At 29.0% G+C, this 23155-nt stretch overlaps 1 protein-coding gene across 3 annotated transcripts in view; it reads right to left on the reverse strand.

The window, feature by feature from the left end:
- LOC107446986 (solute carrier family 60 member 1) overlaps window positions 1-23155 on the reverse strand; it is a 113294-nt gene that overhangs the window by 26499 nt on the left and 63640 nt on the right. For all 3 annotated transcript variants that reach the window (XM_016061780.4, XM_087155498.1, XM_016061781.4), the window contains exons 2-3: window positions 9880-10075; window positions 4164-4376 (exon numbers count right to left, since the gene is read on the reverse strand). In XM_016061780.4, coding sequence (XP_015917266.1) covers window positions 4164-4376; window positions 9880-10075 — 409 coding nt within the window. The remainder of the gene's footprint in view (window positions 1-4163; window positions 4377-9879; window positions 10076-23155) is intronic.

The raw sequence follows: 23155 nt of genomic DNA on the forward strand, positions 1-23155 counted from the left end.
TTCGACTCCCAATGCGTATGATTACTAGTTTTCATTTATGATAAGGATTCTAAAGGGTGGTTTTTGTAGCATACCTAATATTTTTCATCTTCCATAGTATTGTTCTCACATAGTGACATCACATTTTTAAATACTAGAGATGAATCTTGGGTACCCGACCAGATTTTTGTCACTCGGTTATTACCCGGACCCGGCAAAAGAATTATATTACCCAGCAACGAACGTCCGGATTCGGTTTTTAGCCTCAAGATCCGGTACCGACTACTCAGACTCAGTTAATTTCTCCTGTAACATTCATTTGTATTAGGCACCACCGTATTCATAATTATAGTAACAGTAAAGTTAATTATATATATGTTACTAGAAATCCATATATTTTATCAGTTTCTTCGTGATCAAATTGAAATAACTGTTTAGGAATTTTACTTTTGAGTAGTTGAAATTTAATCGAGAGAAATTTTGATAAAATGGAAAGACAGAAATGTTTGCTTAGGAGAAGATATGAATATTCAGAAACCTAATGTTGAAAACTATTTAAACTTTATTAATATGATAGTTAGATAAATAAAAATTTAAATAAGGAATTATTTTGATATTTTTCAAAAGTTAATGCTATCATAATAAATAAAATTTACAGGTTACTGTAGAAAAATGTATATTACTCTCTTACTAAATTTGCTTTCAGTAATTAAGTTAATGCAATAACATGTTTTTATTATTTTAATCTTAGCATTTATAGAAGTGTAGAAGATAACAATTGCAAACAGAAACTGAATATTTTCTTACAAATAACATGCTAATTACTCTAATGCTAATATTAATTTAAGCATCATTGAAGATTAATTTCCTAGATATGTTAAATATGAGACAACTCTTATAACAAAAAGTGAAAATACAATTTTTTAAAGGTAGTTTTTATTTTAAAAACGTAGAAATCTTTATATTTTGCATAACTAAACAAAAAACTGTCTTAGAAACATTTTATTCCATTTGCAGCATAAGTTGACCTACATATTTAAAAAAAGTATGAATGAATCATGAAAAAAAAAATTATTCGTTTTTTTTTAACCATTTATTACTAGAATGGTTTCAGAACAGTAAAAAAGAAATTTAACTGGACATCGTAGTTAGATTATGGTTAAGTTGTGCTTCTTCAAATGAACAGTTTTTCATTTTTCTGGTTGTTTACCCTATCGTAAGAGATAGGAAATACTAGACATTTTTGAGTAAAACAGCTTCATGGTACTGCCATCTTTGTGTTTTATCATCCCAGGTGAAAGCAGTTAATAAACGGTTTTTTTCGCAGTTAACAGTTTGAATGCCATCGTATTTAAGGTTATTTGACTCTTTAGTTTTAATCTGTTTAAATAGAAATTAAATAAATTGTTATTTAACCATTTTTTCTGAAAAATTGCTAACAGTGTGGTCGGGTTAAAGATTCAATTTTCATCAGGTACCTGGAACCGGCAAAATTGTAGTGCACTAAATGCTTGAAACATTCTGTTTAAGAAATGAGCTTTATGCTTACTTTCTCATACACTCTCGGTATTTCGGGAGATTAATGAAGTATTTTAGATCGATCCAATGCTGATTTTCTTGAAGAAAAAAAATTATAACTGCAAATTCCTTTTTCGTATTTTTATTTACCTGCATTTCTCCAAAGAATTATGCAAAACTAAAATTATTATTTTTATTTTTTTATTTATAAATTTTAAAATTAAATAATTAAAATTTTGCTTAGAAGTTTAAAAAAATTAATGATGTAAAAGTTTTTTTCAACTGAATAGAATATGGTTGGTAAAGAAGAGAAACTTGCCTTCAAGAAGACAAAATTAAAAAAATAAAAGTAGGCTGTTGTAAAAAATGTAATACATGTTGAAAATAAAAGTCACTAATTTCTTTTTTAACAACAAAATTAAATAAAATTAAAATTGCGATCTCAATGTGTTTACTGGAATTTTATAATTCAAAATTGTTTTTTTAAACATATTAACTTATGTGACTTTCATATATTACAACATTCTTTTCACATAATATAAATATAGTCCCAGGAAAATATTTAAGACACTGAGTTTTTTCTTCATGACAGTGAAAATTCTTTGAAGGACTCGTCATAAAACAGGCACTTCACTAACAAGGATGCGATGCAAAATTTTGTCAAATAGTTAAATTTTCTAGAAAAATATTTCTGTCTTTCGGTAATCAGCTGAGAAAGACACCTTTGATTTTCTTATCGACACCACAGAAGCAAAATTATTTAGAAGAAATATTTCCAATACACAGTCATCTTAAAAGAAACGTTCAATCAGCAGAACTTTAAGTTTTATTACGTATCTAAGTCGACGAAATATCATTGAACCACCCAGTCACTATTATTTGTTTGCAAAAAAAAAAAAAAAAAAATGACCGTTTACTCTTAAATAGACGTTTCACTATACACTGTTAAAAATTCCGAGCCACATTGCACCAAAAATTGATATTTGTTTGCTGGCTTGGCTACATAAAACGGATCTCAATTTTACCTTATTTTGGTATTTTTACAAGCTCCAAATATCAGTAGAAGATTGCATTAAAAGTAGGTGTTTTGAAGGAAAAAAAAACAAAATTGACATTCGTTTGTTGGCTACATAAAATGGAGCTCAATTTTACCATATTTTGGTATGTTCACTAGCTTAAATATCAGTAGAAGGTTGAACTAAAAGTAGGTGTTTTGAAGAAACAAAACCAAAATTGATATTCGTTTACTAGCTACATAAAATGGAGCTCAATTTTACCTTATTTTAGTATTTTCACTAGCTTAAATATCAGTAGAAGGCTGAACTAAAAGTAGGTGTTTCGAAGAAACAAAACCAAAATTGATATTCGTTTGCTGGCTACATAAAATAGAGCGCAATTTCACCATATTTTGGTATTTTCACTAGCTTAAATATCTGTAGAAGGTTGAACTAAAAGTAGGTATTTTGAAGAAAAAAAACCAAAATTGATATTCGTTTACTGGCCACATAAAATGGAGCTCAATTTTACCATATTTTGGTATTTTAATTAGCTCCAATTATCAGTAGAAGGTTGTACTAAAAGAAGGTGTTTCGATGAAACAAAACACCTAATGAGAAACTTTGCTCCAAATACTGGCTAAAGATTTACTGAGTTTTTTGCAGTGCAAATGACAACTTAATATAACCTTCGTTGTATAATAAAATCATGTAGTCGCAATCACAGACCTAAACAGTTGCCGAAATATTTCCATTTTGAATAATGTACTAAATAAACTCAGCCTTAATTATTGCGATATCAACCACTATATGGTCAAAATATATTATTGACTATTTTATCAAATTTTGAGCGGTATGAAACTTATGCTATGTTATTTTACAGATTCTCTGTGTAAGATTGTTAAAAATAAACCTTTAGGTACCACAAAATGGATTGCCTAAATAAAAAGAGTGTCAACCACAAAGATATGGAAAAAACTCCCCTCGCCATTCGTCGTCTTCTACAGTAGCGGTGACTATGGTTACTTAACTATTTCACGTAGGGTTGTTCGGTCAATATTTAAGACAGGTCTCGGATCAGAGAGAGATAAGGAAGCGGGGGAAAGAGAAGCTCCTCTCTTTGAAATGTGAATGTAAGTAAAGGTCGTTTACTGCTATAGAAACTATGTAAGTTGTTTCTATAACAGTAAACGGCCTTAAATTTTGTGGCGCGAGGAGTTCTTTCTGTTGACAAACTATACTATATCTGAAAAATTCCCCTCCTTTTCTTTGGAAAAGACCAGCATGTTATCAACACTCTTTCATTTCAGATGGTTTAATATACAAAGTACATACATAGTACAACATGTATACCAGTATACAACTCTTTATTATATTTTTTTTTCATTTGTTATGTTGTTTTTCTAATTTGATAGTTTTTAGACGGTTAATTAGGGCTATTAGAAGTTTTAACGTAATGGTTTGGCATTTTTTTAATTATGAATTATAAACATGGATTAAAAAAGGAAGTGAAATATATATGAAATGAAAAGAAGAAATAATTAAAATTGAATGTATTCTATACTTAATTTAGAAAAAAATGCTGCTGTTTTAAAGATAATAAAGCGTGTCAAAGATTCAGGGGACACCAGTTTGCGGTATTACCAAGTAGTTAAATAATGAATTACTTACCATTAAAGCGGACATAATCCAAAAAACGTTGTCTATATGAGTCATTCTTTGAGCTTCCACTAAAGTTTTAGCCGGAAGTGATTCATCTTCTCCCAAAATATGTACCGGTTTTGAATTGTTGTCTATAAAAGGCGAACAGTCTTCATTTAACAAGAATGGTTGAGCTATCATAGGACTAATAAAGGCGCCAACACCGTAGAAAAAATGCAAAGCCTATAAAATAATGAAATATTCTATAGGGGACTTCGTAATTCTTACAATACATAAAGTCATATTAGATGTTGTAAATTGATATTTAAGCTGAAAAAAAGCTGCTCAAAGGAATGACAAAGGATAAGCTGGAGTTAAAGGACATGCTAGTCAACAGGACATATGGTGGAAATATATCATCACCAAGAGACCGAGCACACCGTTTGTATAAATGAACATCAGCTCGATTAAGACCTTACATATTTAATTTCAAAATTATCGAATAGTAATACCGATTTTTTCTCATCAAAATGCAACAGTTAAAAATTTTTTTAAAATGGAGTTGGTACAATATTTCTTTTGCAAATCCAAGAGACTATATCAATGTTCGTCTTTGTCTTCTGAGCTGGTTCTATTGTGATACTAATTGTAAACGTGTTAAAAATTTGAAAAAAACAAACATTTTATTTGATTTCTTCCAGTCTTTTTTCATGCTATTTTTTCAACTATATTTTTAACGCATACCTTTATACAAAAATTTTATTTCGTTTTCCTGAACGGTGTACTTGCCAGGGTATACTAATATACAGGATGTCTTAAATTAGACAGGAGGCTTTCAAATATAATAAAATTATAACAAGAAAACAGTTTTTTTTTTAAAGAAAGAAGAAATACTTTTGTATAGGTGACATTATGTTATAAATCGTATTTTTCTCCCAGAGCTACTGGATATAGGTTAAAAACTATCCAACAGATAGCGCTTAACATATATCCTTTCTACAGTTTTTCCGTTAAGTTTAGATCAAGGCTTAGGTGCACGAGGTTTTGACGTATTGAGCAGTACCCATGCTAAAAGCTTTTCACAAGCAAATGAGAGTAGAAAAAAAATCATGAGAAAAGATGAGGATTTCTTCTCCAGGTAGAGGCTCATTAATTGCGCGGAATACTTTAGCTATGGTGGCAAGCTTAACCTAGCCCTTCTCACATGCTTTATGGAGTCTGCCGACGATAAATAAAACTCTATAAATTCATTTATTGCCACTAAATGTGAGAATTGTTAACCTAAATCGGATTTTCCAGTCTGACAGTGGCTCCATTTACCTTGCAAGATCATCACAATGTTGGTTTTTAGATTTTAAGGTGCATGTCAATGAATGACACTATTTATGACCTCAAATCTCTGGAAAGCGTGGGGGGATATCTTAAGTAGAACTGTATATGCCAAAATGTTGACAATGGCTCTATTTACCATGCAAAACCATCACAATGTTGGTTTAAAGATTTTATGGTGCATGTCAATGGATGACCCTATTAATGACCTCAAATCTCGAGAAAGCGTGGGGGGATATCTTAAGTAGAACTGTATATGCCAAAATGTTGACAATTTCTCCATTTACCATGCAAGATCATCACAATGTTGGTCTAAAGATTTTAAGGTGCATGTCAATGAATGACCTTATTAATGACCTCAAATCTCGAGAAAGCGTGGGGGGATAAAGTAGAACTGTATATGCCAAAATGTTGACAATGGCTCCATTTACCATGCAAGATCATCACTATGTTGGTTTAAAGATTTTAAGGTGCAGGTCAATAAATAACCCTATTAATGACCTCAAATCTCTAGAAAGCGTGGGGGGATATCTTAAGTAGAAATGTATTTGCCAAAATGCTGACAACGGCTCCATTTACCATGCAAAACCATCACAATGTTTGTTTAAAGATTTTAAGGTGTATGTCAATGGATGACCCTATTAATGACCTCAAATCTCGAGAAAGCGTGGGGGGATATCTCAAATAGAACTGTATATGCCAAAATGTTGACAATGGCTCCATTTACCATGCAAGATCATCACATGTTGGTTTAAAGATTTTAAGGTGCATATCAATGAATGACCCTATTAATGACTTCAAATCTCTAGAAAGCGTGGGGGGATATCTTAAGTAGAAATGTATATGCCAAAATGTTGACAATGGCTCCATTTACCATGCAAGATCATCACAATGTTGGTTTAAGGATATTAAGGTGCATGTCAATGAATGACCCTATTAATGACCTCAAATCTCGAGAAAGCGTGGGGGGATATCTTAAGTAGAACTGTATATGCCAAAATTTTAACAATGGCTCCATTTACCTTGCAAGATCATCACAATGTTGGTTTAAAGATTTTAAGTTGCATGTGATTGAATGACCCTATTAATGACCTCAAATCTCTAGAAAGCGTGGGGGATATCTTAAGTAGAACTGTATATGCCAAAATGTTGACAATGGCTCCATTTACCTTGCAAGATCATCACAAGGTTGGTTTTTAGATTTTAAGGGGCATGTCAATGAATGACCCTATTAATGACCTCAAATCTCTAGAAAGCGTGGGGGATTTCTTAAGTAGAACTGTATATGCCAAAATGTTGACAATGGCTCCATTTACCTTGCAAGATCATCACAATGTTGGTTTAAAGATTTTAAGGTGCATGTCAATGAATGACCCTATTAATGACCTCAAATCTCTAGAAAGTGTGGGGGGATATCTTAAGTCGAACTGTATATGCCAAAATGTTGCAGTTTCTGTTTGTAGCAACAGAACTATCATCACTGAATCTGTGATGATATTGATGGTAATGTCCTCCAGTGTTTAGTAAATGGTACGCAATACCATATATTTTAACGCATATAGAAACATATAAGATCTATAGGCTGTAATCAGAAGTAACTTTTTTTTCAATGGGATATCTATATCTAATATATCTACCAACCAATTATATATATATATATATATATATATATATATATATAAACAACATAATAAATAAATGCAAAAAAACACGAAGAAAATTGAAAAAAACAATAAGATTCATTTGTTGCGCATAAGCTACAAGTAAACAGAACTCATTAGATAAGTTCAAAATGAAGATAAAACAAAGGAAAATTACAGACGTATGAAATAGGGGGGGGGGGAAAGAAAAATAATAATAAAAAAAATAACAAGCAACTGGGGAAAAAAAAGGTTAAAATTTTTATAAAAGATCCGGAAAATAAAAAAAAAACCAACAACTGGAGAGAAAAAAAAGGATGAAATTTTTATAAAAAATATGGAAAATAAAAGATGTAATCTTTTCATCAGCCCACACGATTATATCCGCATAAAAGAGTGCTTTCTAATATCGTATCAATAGAGCCAAAGCAAAATATATTAATACAATAGTGTGAGGAGCACTCAAATATTTTTTTTTTACAAGAATTACAACAAATAAAATAGAACACAATAAGTAAAAATAACACGTAAAAACAGAAAATAAAATAAAATAAAAAGAAAAAACAGAATAAAACCAAATCTATAAAGCAAGTTGCGAATTCAAATGTACTTACATGAACGGGAAATTTTTCCGGAATGATTTAAAAAATATTTTCGTAACAAGATTGCCAGATTGCAAAATATGAAAACAAAAGCTAAAATTGAGCGTAACTAGAGGAGTTTTGTTTTAAAGTGCCGTTCTTACTGCATTGCTGAAGTGCGTTTGATTTGTTAGTTACCAAGGATGGGCCCGAAATGGAAGTGCGCAAGGTAATATTACACTGGATAATTTAAAGAAATTGACCATAAATAATTTTTGAAAATAAATATTTATTTAAGAAAAAATGTAAAATAGAAAAGAGAAACATATTGCCTGTTCTGCACATAATTTTAGCCACGGATTTGCCCAAAATGGATTTGCACAAGGAAAAATTATATAAATTAACAAAGAAAAAAATTTTTATTAGATCATTTTAGCCACGGATTTGCACATGGAAAAATTGTATGAATTAATAAAGAAATTTTTAGTAGATAATTTTAGCCACGGATTGGCCCAAAATGGATTTGCACATGGAAAAATTATACAAATTAACAAAGAAATTATTTAGTAAATAATTTTGGACAATGGATTTACCCGAAATGGATTTGCACATGGGAAAATTATATAAATTAACAAAGAAATTTTTTTTAGTAAATATGTCCACAAAAATATACAATTAATTCAATGATTTTATATAGAATTTTATTACTTTAGTTGGGTATCCATTGCTTCTTATCAAATTTTGAAAGAGTTCATCGATTTGTTTTTTGGATAAATAAATATTACTACATATTCTTTTAATTCTATTCATTTCATTAAAAGTGGTATTTAAATAGATGCTCCTAGAAACATTAGAATTCCAAGTAATTAGTTTATTTATATTAAAATTAAAATCATTTCTTTTATCGTATAAATCAACAAAGCAGATATTTTAATAAAATAGTATAATCTTGAAAATTAAAGATAATACGTCATCAATATAACTAAAAGCAAATTTAAGTCATCAATATATCTAACCGTTCATGTAAGTACATTTGAATTCGCTACTCGCTTTATAGATTTTGTTTTATTCTGTTTTTTTCTTTTATTTTATTTTCTGTTTTTACGTGTTATTTTTACTTATTGTGTTCTATTTTATTGGTTGTAATTTTTGTAAAAAAAGTTTTTGAATGTTCCTCACACTATTTTATTAATATATTTTGCTTTGGCTATATTGACACAATATCAGAAGCGCTCTTTTATGCGGATATAATCGTGTGGGCTGATGAAAAGATTACATCTTTTATTTTCCATATTTTTTATAAAAATTTCATCCTCTTTTTTTTCTCTCCAGTTGTTGGTTTTTTTTTTTTATTATTAAAATTTTTTCCCCCTTCCCCTTTTTCACATGTCTGTAATGTTAGATTCTTCGGATTGCCGCTAGAGTTGTTGATTTCTCTCTATTATTAAGTTGAATTTATAATCTGAAAATCATTCTACATTAAATTCTCAACTCTAGTGCTAGTAAAAAAATATTACATTAACTTATTTTATAGTAATATTTTACGTTAACCGAACTAAATTATGTTATAAAAATCGCCATTTGAAATTTCAACTCTGACGATCAAAAAAAATCCTACGTTAATTTTTAAAATTTTAATTATTTTTAAAAGAACCAAAAAAAAATCATATTTTTAAGACCCTCTTATATAAAATTCTCAAATCTAGTCTCAGTCAAAAAAATCCTGCTTTAACTATCTTAATACTTTAAGTTCAACGAATGAAATTATTTCTTAAAAATTACTTTAATTTTCATCATAAATAACATCATTGAATTTTAACTTTATAATCCATGTATTTATTTGTTATGTGCGCGATTAGACTTTTTGAATCTTGTAGTAAAACTAATCGCAGCACAAAATATTTATCTCAAGAAAACTATTGAATTTCAAACATATTCTTTCAACATTTGCGTTACAAATAACAGAATTAGTTTGATTAGTTAGTGTATTTTTTTATAAATAACAGTATAGTTTATAGAAGTTATGAAGTACAAATTAAAGTTTTGTTGTATCATATTTATACAGATGCTATAGAACAGTTCTACGATGATACACTCGGTCCCACATGTTTGAGATTATGTTATTGAATAGACAGAATATTTTTTAATATTTTTAAAGTGTTAATTATTGTTAATTGTTTAAATTGTTAATTTTACCTGTAGGAAAGGGGAGACATCTTTTCCATATATTCGAATCATTGAAACATTAGCCACTGTATCTATTAAACCCATGAAGAATCCCATAACAGCAAGAACAAAAGCTAATATCCAAAGAGCTTTACAAAAGGGAATAATGGCCATTGTAAGACACATCATAATGATACTCATCACCAATAGAGCATAATGGGAGATTCTGAAAAAAAGAATAATTGATGTCACTGTATCTATTATATCTATTAAGAATTACAATATCCAAAGAGTTTTACATAATGGTACAATAACCATATCATAATGATACTCATCACCAATAAAGTACAATGCTAGATCTTGAAAAAAGAATAATTGATAGGTACCTAAATATTATATCCATTAAGAGTTATATGAAAGCAAGAACTACGGTTAATATCCAAAGAGTTTTACAAATGGTACACTTCAATTCAATTTCAACTATTTAAACAAAACATTCAAGTTTTATCCATTTATTTTCTGTATTAATTATAAAGTATAATTAAGAAATATATAAGTCAGTCTCTTAGTTCATATGAACGCTTATAAAATGCAATTTCTTCCCAGCTCAATATGTTTCAGGAGAGAGAAAAAATTATTCAGAAATTTGTATATTCATGATTGCTCACTCACTTGATATTTCGCTTTTCAATTCTTTGCTGTCGACGGGGGAAAAAATTTCGTTTATTTTTCAACAATATACATACGCATTAGAATTTAATATAATATTATTTCTTCTTGTTGGCTTGGTTAAATCTTTAAGTTACAATGTCCTTGACTTCCAAAACTAGTCTTAACATTCCCTATTGCATTTTTTTTTTTAAATTTAGCTTTTATGAGGACTGTTGAGGATTGTTTCGCACAATTAGATAAAAAGTTTTAATGTTTAAATATTATTATGACTCCTTCTAATAAATAAACAAGTAAAATAATTCAATTATTGATAGCAAAACTTTTATCAAACAAGCTTTCAAAATAAGTTCCTAAGGAAGGGATGTATTAATTGTATATTACTTATTATTACATATTAATTATTATTATAAATAATTATTGTAAACATTAATAACTACATTAATAATACATTATTAATAATTACATTATACACAATTATTGTTATTTTAAATGTTATGAATAATTATTTCCCATAATTTGCTCTTTAGTCAGAAGGTATCCATCATGATGTCCTAAACTAATTTTTTTTAAAAACTGCCGCTGTTTTTAATTTTTTTTTAAATAACCGTTTTTACTAAACAAGGTTGCACATCGTTTTTCACAAGAGAGAAAAAAGTTTAGAGATTATTGGAACTACTTCTAATGTATAATTTAATTTTTTCATTAAAAATCAATATTTGAAAACAGTTTTTCAAAACAATTTTTTAAATTAAGAGATATTTTATTCACTTTTTTTTTAATTATCACTTTTAATAAAAATGAAATAGGTTTAATTTGAATGTAAATTTTGGTTTGTAAAGTTTAAAATTTTTTTCGGGAAATTAATTTAAAATTTTTTAAAATTATTTTAGCATATTTTTTTAGAATGCTCCTAATTTATGTTTATTAATTTTAATCAATTGATTCAAAAGTGAATCGATCTCAATCTCAATACCGAAGTGGTTCCATATTGATCTTCGTTGACAGCCCATGAATTAGAGATTACGATGGGTCGGGGGAAGAACATCAAAAGCTATTGGGTGCCTTCATAATGGTAGCCAAATAATAAGATAGTGTGGGTTATTACTTTACCGCCAATGTACTTAGGGTGAGTCACAACTGTTAAATTTATGATATTTTGATGAGGGTTGGGGTGATCACTCTTTTAGGAAATACTAGGCATCTTTTTTTTTTTATCCTTTTTTTTCAGGTTTTTTTATACATATTCAGTGGAATTTTAAAAGCATATTTGAAGCTCTTACAATGATCCTAACCTACAGTTTAGATACGTAATGTCGAAGCAAAGCAATAACTATAAATCAGCAGTTCCCAATTTTTTTCTTCTTGCTATGGAACCCTAAATGATTAAACTTCGTTTAGCGGAACCCCGACTTAATAATTAATTATTGTACATATTTAATTAAAGTACATGTGTAATTAAAGCACATTAAAATAATAGCGAGCATATAAACCAATAAAATAGTATTTTATTTGGACAATATTTAATTAGAGGAATGCATTTTTTCCATCGTTTTATTTACATAGTTTTATTACAGCATGTAACATAAATTATCTAATATTATATATAATGTTCCACGATTAAATTCGCAATCTTTGAGCTTTATCTAGTCTAGTAATGGATTTGTTTTCGGTATATATAAAATAAGCTGAAAACGAATAAAATAAACAGAATTAATGTTTTATTTGAAAGGAAAACTAAAAAGACATAAACGTTGCTAAAAGCGTTGAAAATGGTTATTAGGGAAACATCTTTCTTTATTTGTGAATTTAATTATTTTATTTTGATTTAAAAAGCCGGGTGAAAAATACTAAGGCAATTTCTTATAAGTGAAGGTCCTTTTCATAGCTAATTAAATTTATTGTTATACAAATTATTCATTTAAAAAAAATATTTCTTTTTACTTGGCATTTTTCTTTTATTAATTTCTTAAAAACAACCGAAATATTAAATTGTTAATTGATTATTAATTAGATTTAAACATAATTAAAAATTTAAAAACTATTCCTGGTTTGAAAAACAGAACTCTTGACTTTCGGAACTCCCTTAACTCTTCAACGGAACCCTAGGGTTCCGTGGAACACCTTTCGGATAACGTGAAACACTATTTGGGTACTGATACTCCAAATGCCGTTAAGAATTAACTGGACTTCACAACGTACAGTGCGCCAAAAAAAACTTACCTGCCTGAATAACTTTTGATCTAAGATTTCTTTATTTTTCGGCCGAAAAAGCTTCAAAAAACATTCTTTATTCATTTTCATTCCTCAAAAAATTTAGAATCTTTAAGGGATTTTAATAATTTTTTTAAATATTTAAACTATTAAACTATTTATTAGTGCGCCAAAAAAAAAATGGACCGCCCTGAATAACTTTTGACTCTTTTAATGATTATGGATCATCACGTTCTAAGACTCAACCTTGGTGCCCAGATGATATTTTAAGTTACTAAATTAGACACAAAAACTTATTTTCTCTGAATAAAACATACCTTTCTGTCAACTTGTTTGGACTTTTGACCCCCAAAATATAGGGGCTAGCCGCAATATGGGAAAGATGATCCCCATAGTTTGGTCAGGAGAATGATCCTAAGTTTGGACCTTTTAATGTTAATTTTATTTCTTGCGTACTTCGCCATATCTCAAGAACTTTCTAAGCGAATTGAAAAATGTTTGCACACAATTATAAAATTCCTTTATCAAAGGATAAAGGAATTTTATTTTTCGAGTGTAATAAATTTTAGTAATTATTTATTATTTTATTAAGTAATAGTCGAAAAAATTTTGAATTGTGAGGTATATACGTCATTTTAATGTATACAAAATTTGAGAATAGGTTTGAATAGTTTCTGAGAAATCGAATTTTAAATATACGACTTCTTTAAAAAAGAAAAGAAAGAGAGATTAAAATGTAAAAACATTGTTAAAACACAAGCTTGATAATTTATTTTTCGAAATGAAGTCACATTTGCAAGATTTGTTTTATTTTCAAAATAAAGGTGTTTAACTCTTGTCATTAACATGGCTTACAAGAGAAAGTAAAACATAAATATAGTTTAATTTTAACTATGTATAGGGAAAACTGCTACTAATCCAAGTTTTAGAGAACACAAATTCTGATTAGTCTCTTGCATGCTTATTATCTTTCAATATAAGAGATATGTTTAAAAAGCATGGCCTATATGAATAACGAATGTAGATTAGAGTAATGTTAATTTTAATATTAGTAATTAGTAAATATAGATATAATTTAATTTTAACCATGCAAACTGAAAACTCTTACTTATCCAGGTTTTTGATAGTAATCATTCTTATTTAGCTTTCGATATTGTCTGTTGAGAACTTTGAGTTTGTTGAGAAAAATTCTAATTTTTCATCTACATACTCTTTATCACGTGTTATCGACATGTTTCAATAAATGTTTATGATGTATATTTTATATGAATGATGAATATAGTTTAAAGTAGTGCTAGTTGTATTATTAGTATTGTAAATATACCCTGATATGAAGGTGGGTATAGTAAGAGTGCTAATAAATGTATATTTTGTCTTAGAACTCAGATGTTCTTAAATATCATTAACATGTCTATTTTGCCTTTCAAATGCAAGTTAATAAATATAAGTACAAAAATAAAGTGAAATACAACCATTTGCTTATTACATGCTATTATTAACTAACATATGAAGAATTTTATTGATAGAATTTTAATGTTTTCAAATTTTTTAACGAAATGTTTTTGAAACATTTCATGTTTCAAATGTTTTCATATATGTAGAATCACGCACATGATGTCTTGCTGTAAAGAATTATCTAGGCTTTAGAATGGACAAATTGCTTAAATATTTAAAAAACGATATAAATTTTTTTTAAAACTTGCTAACGACCCGATATCTTTCCGAATAGATGAATATTATTAAAAAATCTTTTAATAATTTTTCATTTCTGAAAAATTTCATTAGTTTATTTAGTGTAGCACTGAAGTAAAATTTTCTACCTTTAAGAAGTTGATCACAAAGCTCTTTACTTTCACATATTCCTGAATTTTCTTCTTATAGACATTCGAGTATAGCATAAGGGGAGCTGCTAGCAAAATTTTACCTAACAGTCATTAGTAACTGTTACTAACTCACAGCAGTTATAAAATCAACATAATACTATCTCAAATTTTTTTTAGAGCTTTTAAAAAAATGTTAGATTTAAATTTTGTTTAAAATTTGCTTGATGTTGAAACAGTCTTTTCAATCTAATTTAAAGCTGTGTTTGAACCACGTTATAAAACCAAATTTAAAGAAATTACTTTTAAAAATTAGTTAAAATTATGAAACCAAATTATAATTATATATCAATTATTCATAAATTTTTGTTCAAAAGTTGCATGTTCAATAATTATTAATTAATTCCTTTTATTTTACGTTCAATATGTATTAAACTATTTTTTTTATGTATGCTTCTATTTTGTTTCGTGTAATTATTAAATACTAGTATGGATAATTTGTTAGAATATTAGTTTTAAAACACGCAGTATCAGTGTTTTACAAGTATCAGTGTTGTATCAGTATACAGTTTATTAAGTGTTTTTTAGAAGTTTCTCTCGATAAAACTAAAACTTCCTTGCTTGCTCAAAGTTTTGATTGATTTATTCGACATAAGTATATATTATTCGACACAAATTTTAAATGATTATGGTCATCACTTAACAGAAAAGGCACAGATATCGTTAATTTTTAACAGTATAAATTAATAAAAAGTTTAATAGTATTTACTCGTAAATCATTTATTTATATTTGCGCTAATTTAACTGAATTTTATTGCTTTCAATATTAATTACGTTTTTATTTCTATAATCTTCCAAAAATTAACTTACACAGAAAGATTCAAGGTAAAAGAGTTTTTTTTTTGTTTCATTATCTACAAAATAATCGAGTGATATAAACTTATTAAATTAATATTACCGCCATAGTAAAGCAAAATTATAATGAGTTTTGAGTTAATCAGACAATTCATAAATTTCGGCGTTTTCGGCTTTTTCAATGAAGAGGAAAAACTAATAGCAGTAAAATTATATATATATATATATATATATATATATATATATATATATATATATATATATATATATATATATATATATATATATATATATATATATATATATATATATATATATATATATATATATATATATATATATATATATATATATATATATATATATATATATATACACTGAGTGGCCAAATTATTATGACCACCCCTTCAGTCATCTGCTTCCATACCCTATACGGCGCAATGTGCGTCGAACAGTACGTTCAGAGACGTTCACAGTTGCTCCTTGATTAAGATCACTTGCAATTTGTCGCACTGTTGCTCTCCTGTTGCGCTGCACAACCCTGGCCAGCCTTCTCTCTGATCGAGCATTCAGTACCCTGTGACGACCACAGGTCTGACGTTGAGATCCGGTTTTTTGCTTGATTGTCCATTTTTTGTACATATTAACAACTGCTGCTCTAGAACACTTCACAAGTGCAGCCGTTTTACTGATGCTCGTTCCGACACATCTCGCACCCACAATCATTCCACGTTGAAATTCAGTTAAATCACTTTTCTCTCCCATATCTGAGCAAGCAACACAGTATAACTGATGACTTACTTGTCCAGCATTCCCGTGTTATGGTTATCTTGCCCTCTAGCGGTAACGCTGTGACGCAATAACTCATTTGCATAAAACTCTGAGGTGGTCATAATAATTTGGCCACTCAGTGTATATATATATATATATATATATATATATATATATATATATATATATATATAATAACAGGGTAACAATCCCGTTAATTTTGATAGTGTTTTTAATTTACATAGTAGAAAACATAAGCCGATAGATTGTAACAGGCTTTATTACTGGAGTATGGTGTAAACAGAAGTCTTACCCACTCTCCCAGCTGGAGGTGGGTGGACTAATATCAAGACAGTAGTGGTGAAGTTTAGGTTGGCATAATCGTACAGCAAGAGACAAGCAAAAACAATTGCTCCTGGTTTATATACTAATTGAAAAAAAGGTGAAAAGACTCAAGTCGTACATACTTTGTTACTCGACGCATCATCGATAATCATTTAATGCTTCCTAATATGGAAGTTAAGGAGGGATACGATTCTGAAAATAACTCCTCCTTTAAAATATAAATCTAATTATAATTCAATGGTATGTTTTCATCCTTGTAGTCCCAAAATAGAATTTCTACACCTATTCTTTACCAAAGACATTTTATGAAAACGAAAGAGTTTTAATGGTTTTATTAATACAAAAGCATTTATAATTTTTGTACTACATCCCCCCCCCAAAAAAAAATTTTTTTTGGTAAGCCAAAATAAAAAAATTTTAGACTATTTTAAAGCTATAAAATTTAGGTTGGTACGACTGTCCTTCTCCGACTGTCCTTTTCCGACTGTCCTACAAATAACATATTTTCAATTATGTGTAAAAAAAATATTTACAATGACAACATAAAAACATGATAATGCAATTTATTTGTTTAGTCAACTAAACAGAATGAAAAAAGAAACATGTTTATATAACTATTCTACTAAAATTTCCAAAAAATCCTTCACACAAAAATATACAAAATTTTTATGCAAACGAACTGGACAAGAAGTGTCATTTAATCAGAATTCAAGATTCTGTGTGGTTAAAAGGGGTTATTTACTTGATGAAACATAACTATTCTACTAAAATTTTCAAAAAAAATTTTCACACAGAAATATACAAAACTTTTATGCAAACGAACTGGACAACAAGTGTCATTTAATCAGAATTTAAGATTCTGTGTGGTTAAGGGGTTATTTACTTGATGAAATCTGTATTCCCCGTTGAAATGGAGGAAAACAGAATTTCATGAAGCAGAGTGATATTGAGAGATCCAGACGGTCAATACAAAAATAGTTTATAAAATTTTTCTCATCTTGTTGAGAAAAAAAAAAGTTCAACTTCCATAGCCCTCACATCCAAATGATGCTGAGGTAAACCACACGCGATTCCGATCTCTCAAAAAAAAAATAGTGTTTACTTCTTCCGTTGAAGAAAGTAAAAAATTTTTTATTTTCCCTTGGACACTATTCATGACTAACATTTGCGGATTGTGATATTTCTTAAGCTTTGATACATGTACTATTTCATAATTTGGTTTACTTAAATTATTCTTTTTATTTATTTCGTTATTAGCTTCTTGGTCATTCTTTCTTTTTCCTATTTTTCCTTTTCTTTCTATTTTTGTTACCCTTTACCTTATTTTTTTTTTCAATGTTTACTTTTACTGAAACATCTTTAACTTTTATTTTTTCATCATTTTTATTTTTTCAATGTTTACTTTTACTGAAACATCTTTAACTTCTATTTTTTTCCACCATTTTTAACCTTAACATTTTGAGAATTCTGCTGTCTAATGTGCAGTGCAAATATTAGTAGTCATTGCTAGAATTAGCAGAGGTGATCAGTCTCTTACCAAATTTAGTAACAACTGGCCCGACACAATCAATAAACAAACAAAAATCTTTGCAAGTTTACAACCCTAATAAAGCATATGGTAAATCAGTATCAAGTATAAAAACTTAGCTGAGTTAGCAATTTCACCTATCTTAAGGGGAAACTCACAAATTTTGTTAAGTGTTAAATGTCCTTTGGTTTGGGTAACATTTAAGTTTTCACGTTTTTTAATAGGAATATTTAGTCCGAAAAAGTAAAAGTATTACAAATTTCTTTCAGTTTGTTTGAAAATTCTTCATCATTTGGTTCAAAAGAAAATTCTGAAAAATTCAGTATTTTATTACGATTTAATCTTGATAAATTATTGGGAAATAAAAGTTTGAATAATAACTTAATTTTATTTGCCGTCACTACTTTAATTGACCACATTTATTTATTTCAAAAACATTTTAAATGCACGATAAAAAAAACAATATTATATCATAATTTAAGGAAAAAACAATATAAACTCTAGAAATGCAATCTAATCTAACCCTTAAAATATTTCTCTATTCAATTATTCATAATAAAATATTTAGGTCACTTGACCTACGTAATCATAAATTATCACTACTAATTACGAAGAGAGAAAAAAAATCTTTTGTTATTAAATTTTTTCTTTTTTCTTCACATGCATTTTTTAACACTCACGTACTTCATCACTTTTGAATCTGGTATTTTTTTTTTTTTAGAACCCCGAGAAGCAAATTTTTGCTGGCAATTTCCATTCCTGCACTGAACTGGAGTTTTCACCCACTACATCACATATTTTGGGATTTTCACACACTCATGGCACTTTCACTTGAAATTGTTCACCAACACACATTCTTAATCACTAGGTGCCGACTCACTACCATGGATGATGTTTCTTCCAACTTATTTAGACATCAAACGGTTTATGGGTGTGACAAGCTCAATTCAACTTCCTTCCAATAACCGAGAGGTATAGGAACAGGTACAGGTAGAGGATTCAACTTTTTCCCGGTGTCAGGGGCGGGAACCTTCGGCGATCTAATAGCCGTAGTTAGGTTTAAGATTCAGCAGATTGAAATGCGTAATAGTTTCCTCTGCGTAGAAAATCCTGTTTGACTTATAATAACAGGGCAACAACCCCGTTTGATAGTGTTTTTAATTTACATAGTAGAAAGCGGATAGAAAGAATAGATTGTAACAGGTATTTATTACTGGAGTATGGTGTAAACAGAAGTCTCACCCACTCTCCCAGCTGGAGGGGGATGGACTAATATCAAGACAGTAGTGGCGAAGCTTAGGTTGGCATCATCATACAGCAAGAGACACGCAAAAACAATTGCTCCTGGTTTATATACTAATAGAAAAAAAGGTGAAAAGGCTCAAATCGTATCTACTTTGTAACTGAACGCATCATCGATAATCATTTAATGCTTCCTTATATGGAAGTGAAAGAGGGACAAGATTCTAAAAATAACTCCTCCTTTGAAATATAAATCTAATTATAATTCAATGGTATGTTTTCATCCTTGAAGTCCCAAAATAGAATTCCTACACCTATTCCTTACCAAAGACATTTTATGAATACGAAAGAGTTTTAATGGTTTTATCAATACAAAAGTATTTATAATTTTTGTATTACATTATTACACACACACACACACACACATATATATATATATATATATATATATATATATATATATATATATATATATATATATATATATATATATATATATATATATATATATATACACCGAAGAGCCAATACATTATGACCACCCACCATATATAACTATGGGCTCGCCCAGGTTTTCATGGTTTCTCGCTAAGGAACAATGTTTTCATGGGCCACATTAGGACCCATAATCCTCATAGAACAATCCCTGACGTCTGTAAGCTACTTGAACATAGTTGCAGACCAGGTTCACCCATTCATGGCAACAGTTTTTTCTGCGGGGGATGGTGTTTACCAACAGGATAATGAGCCATGTCATAAGGGTCGAATCGTCGAGGAACATTCCAGGGACTTTCAAGTCATGTCTTAGCCCCCAAATTCACCTGACCTTAATCCAATAGCGCTTTTGTGGTCCTACTTGGAAAACCGAATTCGTGCTGCCACGCTACCCCCTCGCAATGTGAGGGAATTGCAGGACCAGTTGGTGAGCGCCTGGTACCACCTCACCTCAGACTGCCTACCTCAGACTGCCTATCAGCACCTTGTGGAATCAATGCCACGGCGGGTGCTAGCAGTTTTGAGGGCTAAGGTGGTCCTACATGTTATTAGCAGGGTGGTCATAATGTAATGGCTCTTCGGTGTATATATATATATATAAAATTTTTTGCAGCCCTTATGATTTTATGAGTATAGATAAAAAAAAGTATGATTCTTTTTCAAAAAATTCAGAATTATATATGAATTATTTCGTTTTAAAAGTTTTAAAATTTTTCATATTTTAATGAGTTGTCATCCTTCAAGGTGAGCAAAAATTCGTTATTTTTTTGCCTTTGGAACGGAAACATGGAAAAATATTCCGTTTTTATCTTTAAAAAAAAGATAATTTGAATTAAAGAGTTCGAGTTAAGATTAGTATAAACTAATTGTATAAGATTTTCTCCATTACTGCGGAGAAGAATAAAGTAAGGAAAATACATTTTCATCCTTTGCAAAAGTTCCTTTCTTCAGTGACGTCACAAAACATTTTTCCCCTCAATCATCGAAAAAAAAAAAGTGATTGCTTGAAATATTTTTTGAATGCCATTTGCTTTTTTTTGTTGTTTTAGTTTCTTTCCTTTTAAATTTGAATTTTAATCCCTTTTTTTTATATATTTTTGGTGAGTCATAGCAAGCAGGGTTCGTAGGAGCCTGCTAGTGATAAACACTCTTAATATTTTAAATCTATTATACTGCCAAAACAAATGTTATAAATGGATTAGTTATATTTCTTTTAATGAATTTATGTAAAACTGGGTCCAGTCATCTCATATTTGCAAATCAATCTTATGATTATCATTATAGTTAAATTATTTCTTTGGCGAAAGTTATTAAGTCACTTTACAATAATCAAAAAATAAATAAAACTTTAACTACCAGCTTCGAGTATTAAGTTTTGCATCGAAAAATTGTTCATTAGGGATGCACAAAATTATTATAACAGTATTTTATCAACTAAAGTTAATAATTAAAGAAAAGAAATCTGCTTTAATTCTATTAAAATTTTTATATATTATACACAAAATGCCCTACAATCTTAAAAAGTCTCAAAATTTAATACTACTGCAAGGAAATAATTTTAAAAAAAAAGAAGTTTTGACGGGACTTATCCTTGCCACTGAAGATTTATTCATTTGATTAGAATTCAAAATTATGAAAAACAATTGAAAAGAATTAAAAAGTTTTTATAGCTGTAAGCAATAAAAACTGAATTAAAAAATATTTATTACAAGAAATAATTATAAGATGGATTGACGGAGAGAGTATAATTTGAGAAAGAAAAGCATTTTATTTGCAGGTGCAAGCGGGGGAAAAAGCAAGTAGATATTTAAAATTAGTGTATTAGTGGATTTTAAGTGGATATTTAAATGTTTTACTTAAAATTGTTTTACTTAAACGATTTTATAAAAATTGGTTTATTTACACTAATTAGTGAAATAATGTTTGTTAAAACAATGATATGATAGTTTTGGATTTAAGAATAGCAAAAAAATCATCGTTTTGATATTCTTATATCCCATTCTTAAATTTTTAGTTATAAAATAATTAAGTAAATAAATAAAACATAAAATAAAAGCAAATGTGCTATAGTATGATCTGAAATCATTATATTTTGATTTTTTTAACTACGCATATTAAATAAGTACAATTTTTATAAATTACTACGTGTTTTTTGAGCAAAGAACATTGCTAATGTTCTTTGCTAATGGTTTTTCTAAGGGTTTAAAAAAACAAAAATTAAGAATTCTATGCATTGTTGCGGAAGTATTTCATGTATTGTTTAATAAGAATACACAAAATTTAAAGGTTTGCTAACACTACTAGAGTGAGTAAAAAACAAGCCTTTTTCAATTATAAACTCTAATGGTTTCCTAAATTTTCAGACTACTTAAAATGTTCTAAACAAAAAGATATTTGTTTAGTCAGTATTAAAGACAGATTCGTTGATTTCCTTAAATAAGCTTGTAAATGTCACAGGGATTTAGATTTTTCTTCACATAATTGAAAAATTAACTAACTTGTATTTAGAATTATAGTTTCATAATAATTAAAATAGTTGCATTTAAAAAGTGTACTTTGGGATAAGTTTCTTGCTTTGAATAATTTCGTGTTCTTTTTATTTTTCAAAATTCTAAATAAAAGAAGTCATTTTGTGTTGTTTTCACATTCTTCAAAAGTCTGAATAAACGAAATCATTCGCATATTTTCCGACGCATTCAGTGCGCAGTAGCTGACGCACTGAAATCGATGCGCAGGACGCGCCATCTTAAACCCCTCCTCTCAAATGCCTTTTCTTCTGTTTATTGATACTAACATCTAACGGAACACTTACAAACAGAAAATCTGCATATATTTTTCTGAAAATAGGTTGGATCTCTTTGGAAACATGTTGGAACTTGAAGGAGATTTTGAAATTTCATGATCCAAAAGTTTTCTAAAATTGTATCCGTGTAAAATTTTTTATAAAATTACTTGAAATATTTCTGAATGACTATTTTTTTAGGTCGCATATTTTTTTGATAGCTTAAACGTCCGATTATAAAGTAAAAGTAAAAGTTTTTTTTAAAAAGTCAAATGATTTCAAAATTCAGAGTTAAACTTTTGTTTAGAGTTGGCACAAATTTTCGACAGATTTAGATAACAACACAGCCGGCCAGGTGGCCGAGCGGTTAGCGTGCCTGACTGCGGAGCCAGTGGCTGCGGATTTGAATTCCGCTCTGGGCATGGATGTTTCTTTCTCTCTCCTTGTGTTCTATGTCCTTTCTCCTTTGTGAGCGAATGTGTAAGTGTGACCCGCCCTATAAACGGGTTTGTGGTTGTGTGACGTGGGCGACGCTGCTCCACCGCCGTGGCTTCGCCACAGGTGCCCACTGGGTAACGAGAAGAG

Source organism: Parasteatoda tepidariorum, chromosome 11 (genome assembly GCF_982258835.1).
Source record: "Parasteatoda tepidariorum strain Cologne lab strain chromosome 11, Ptep-v5.0, whole genome shotgun sequence".
Taxonomy (NCBI): Eukaryota; Metazoa; Arthropoda; class Arachnida; order Araneae; family Theridiidae; genus Parasteatoda; species Parasteatoda tepidariorum.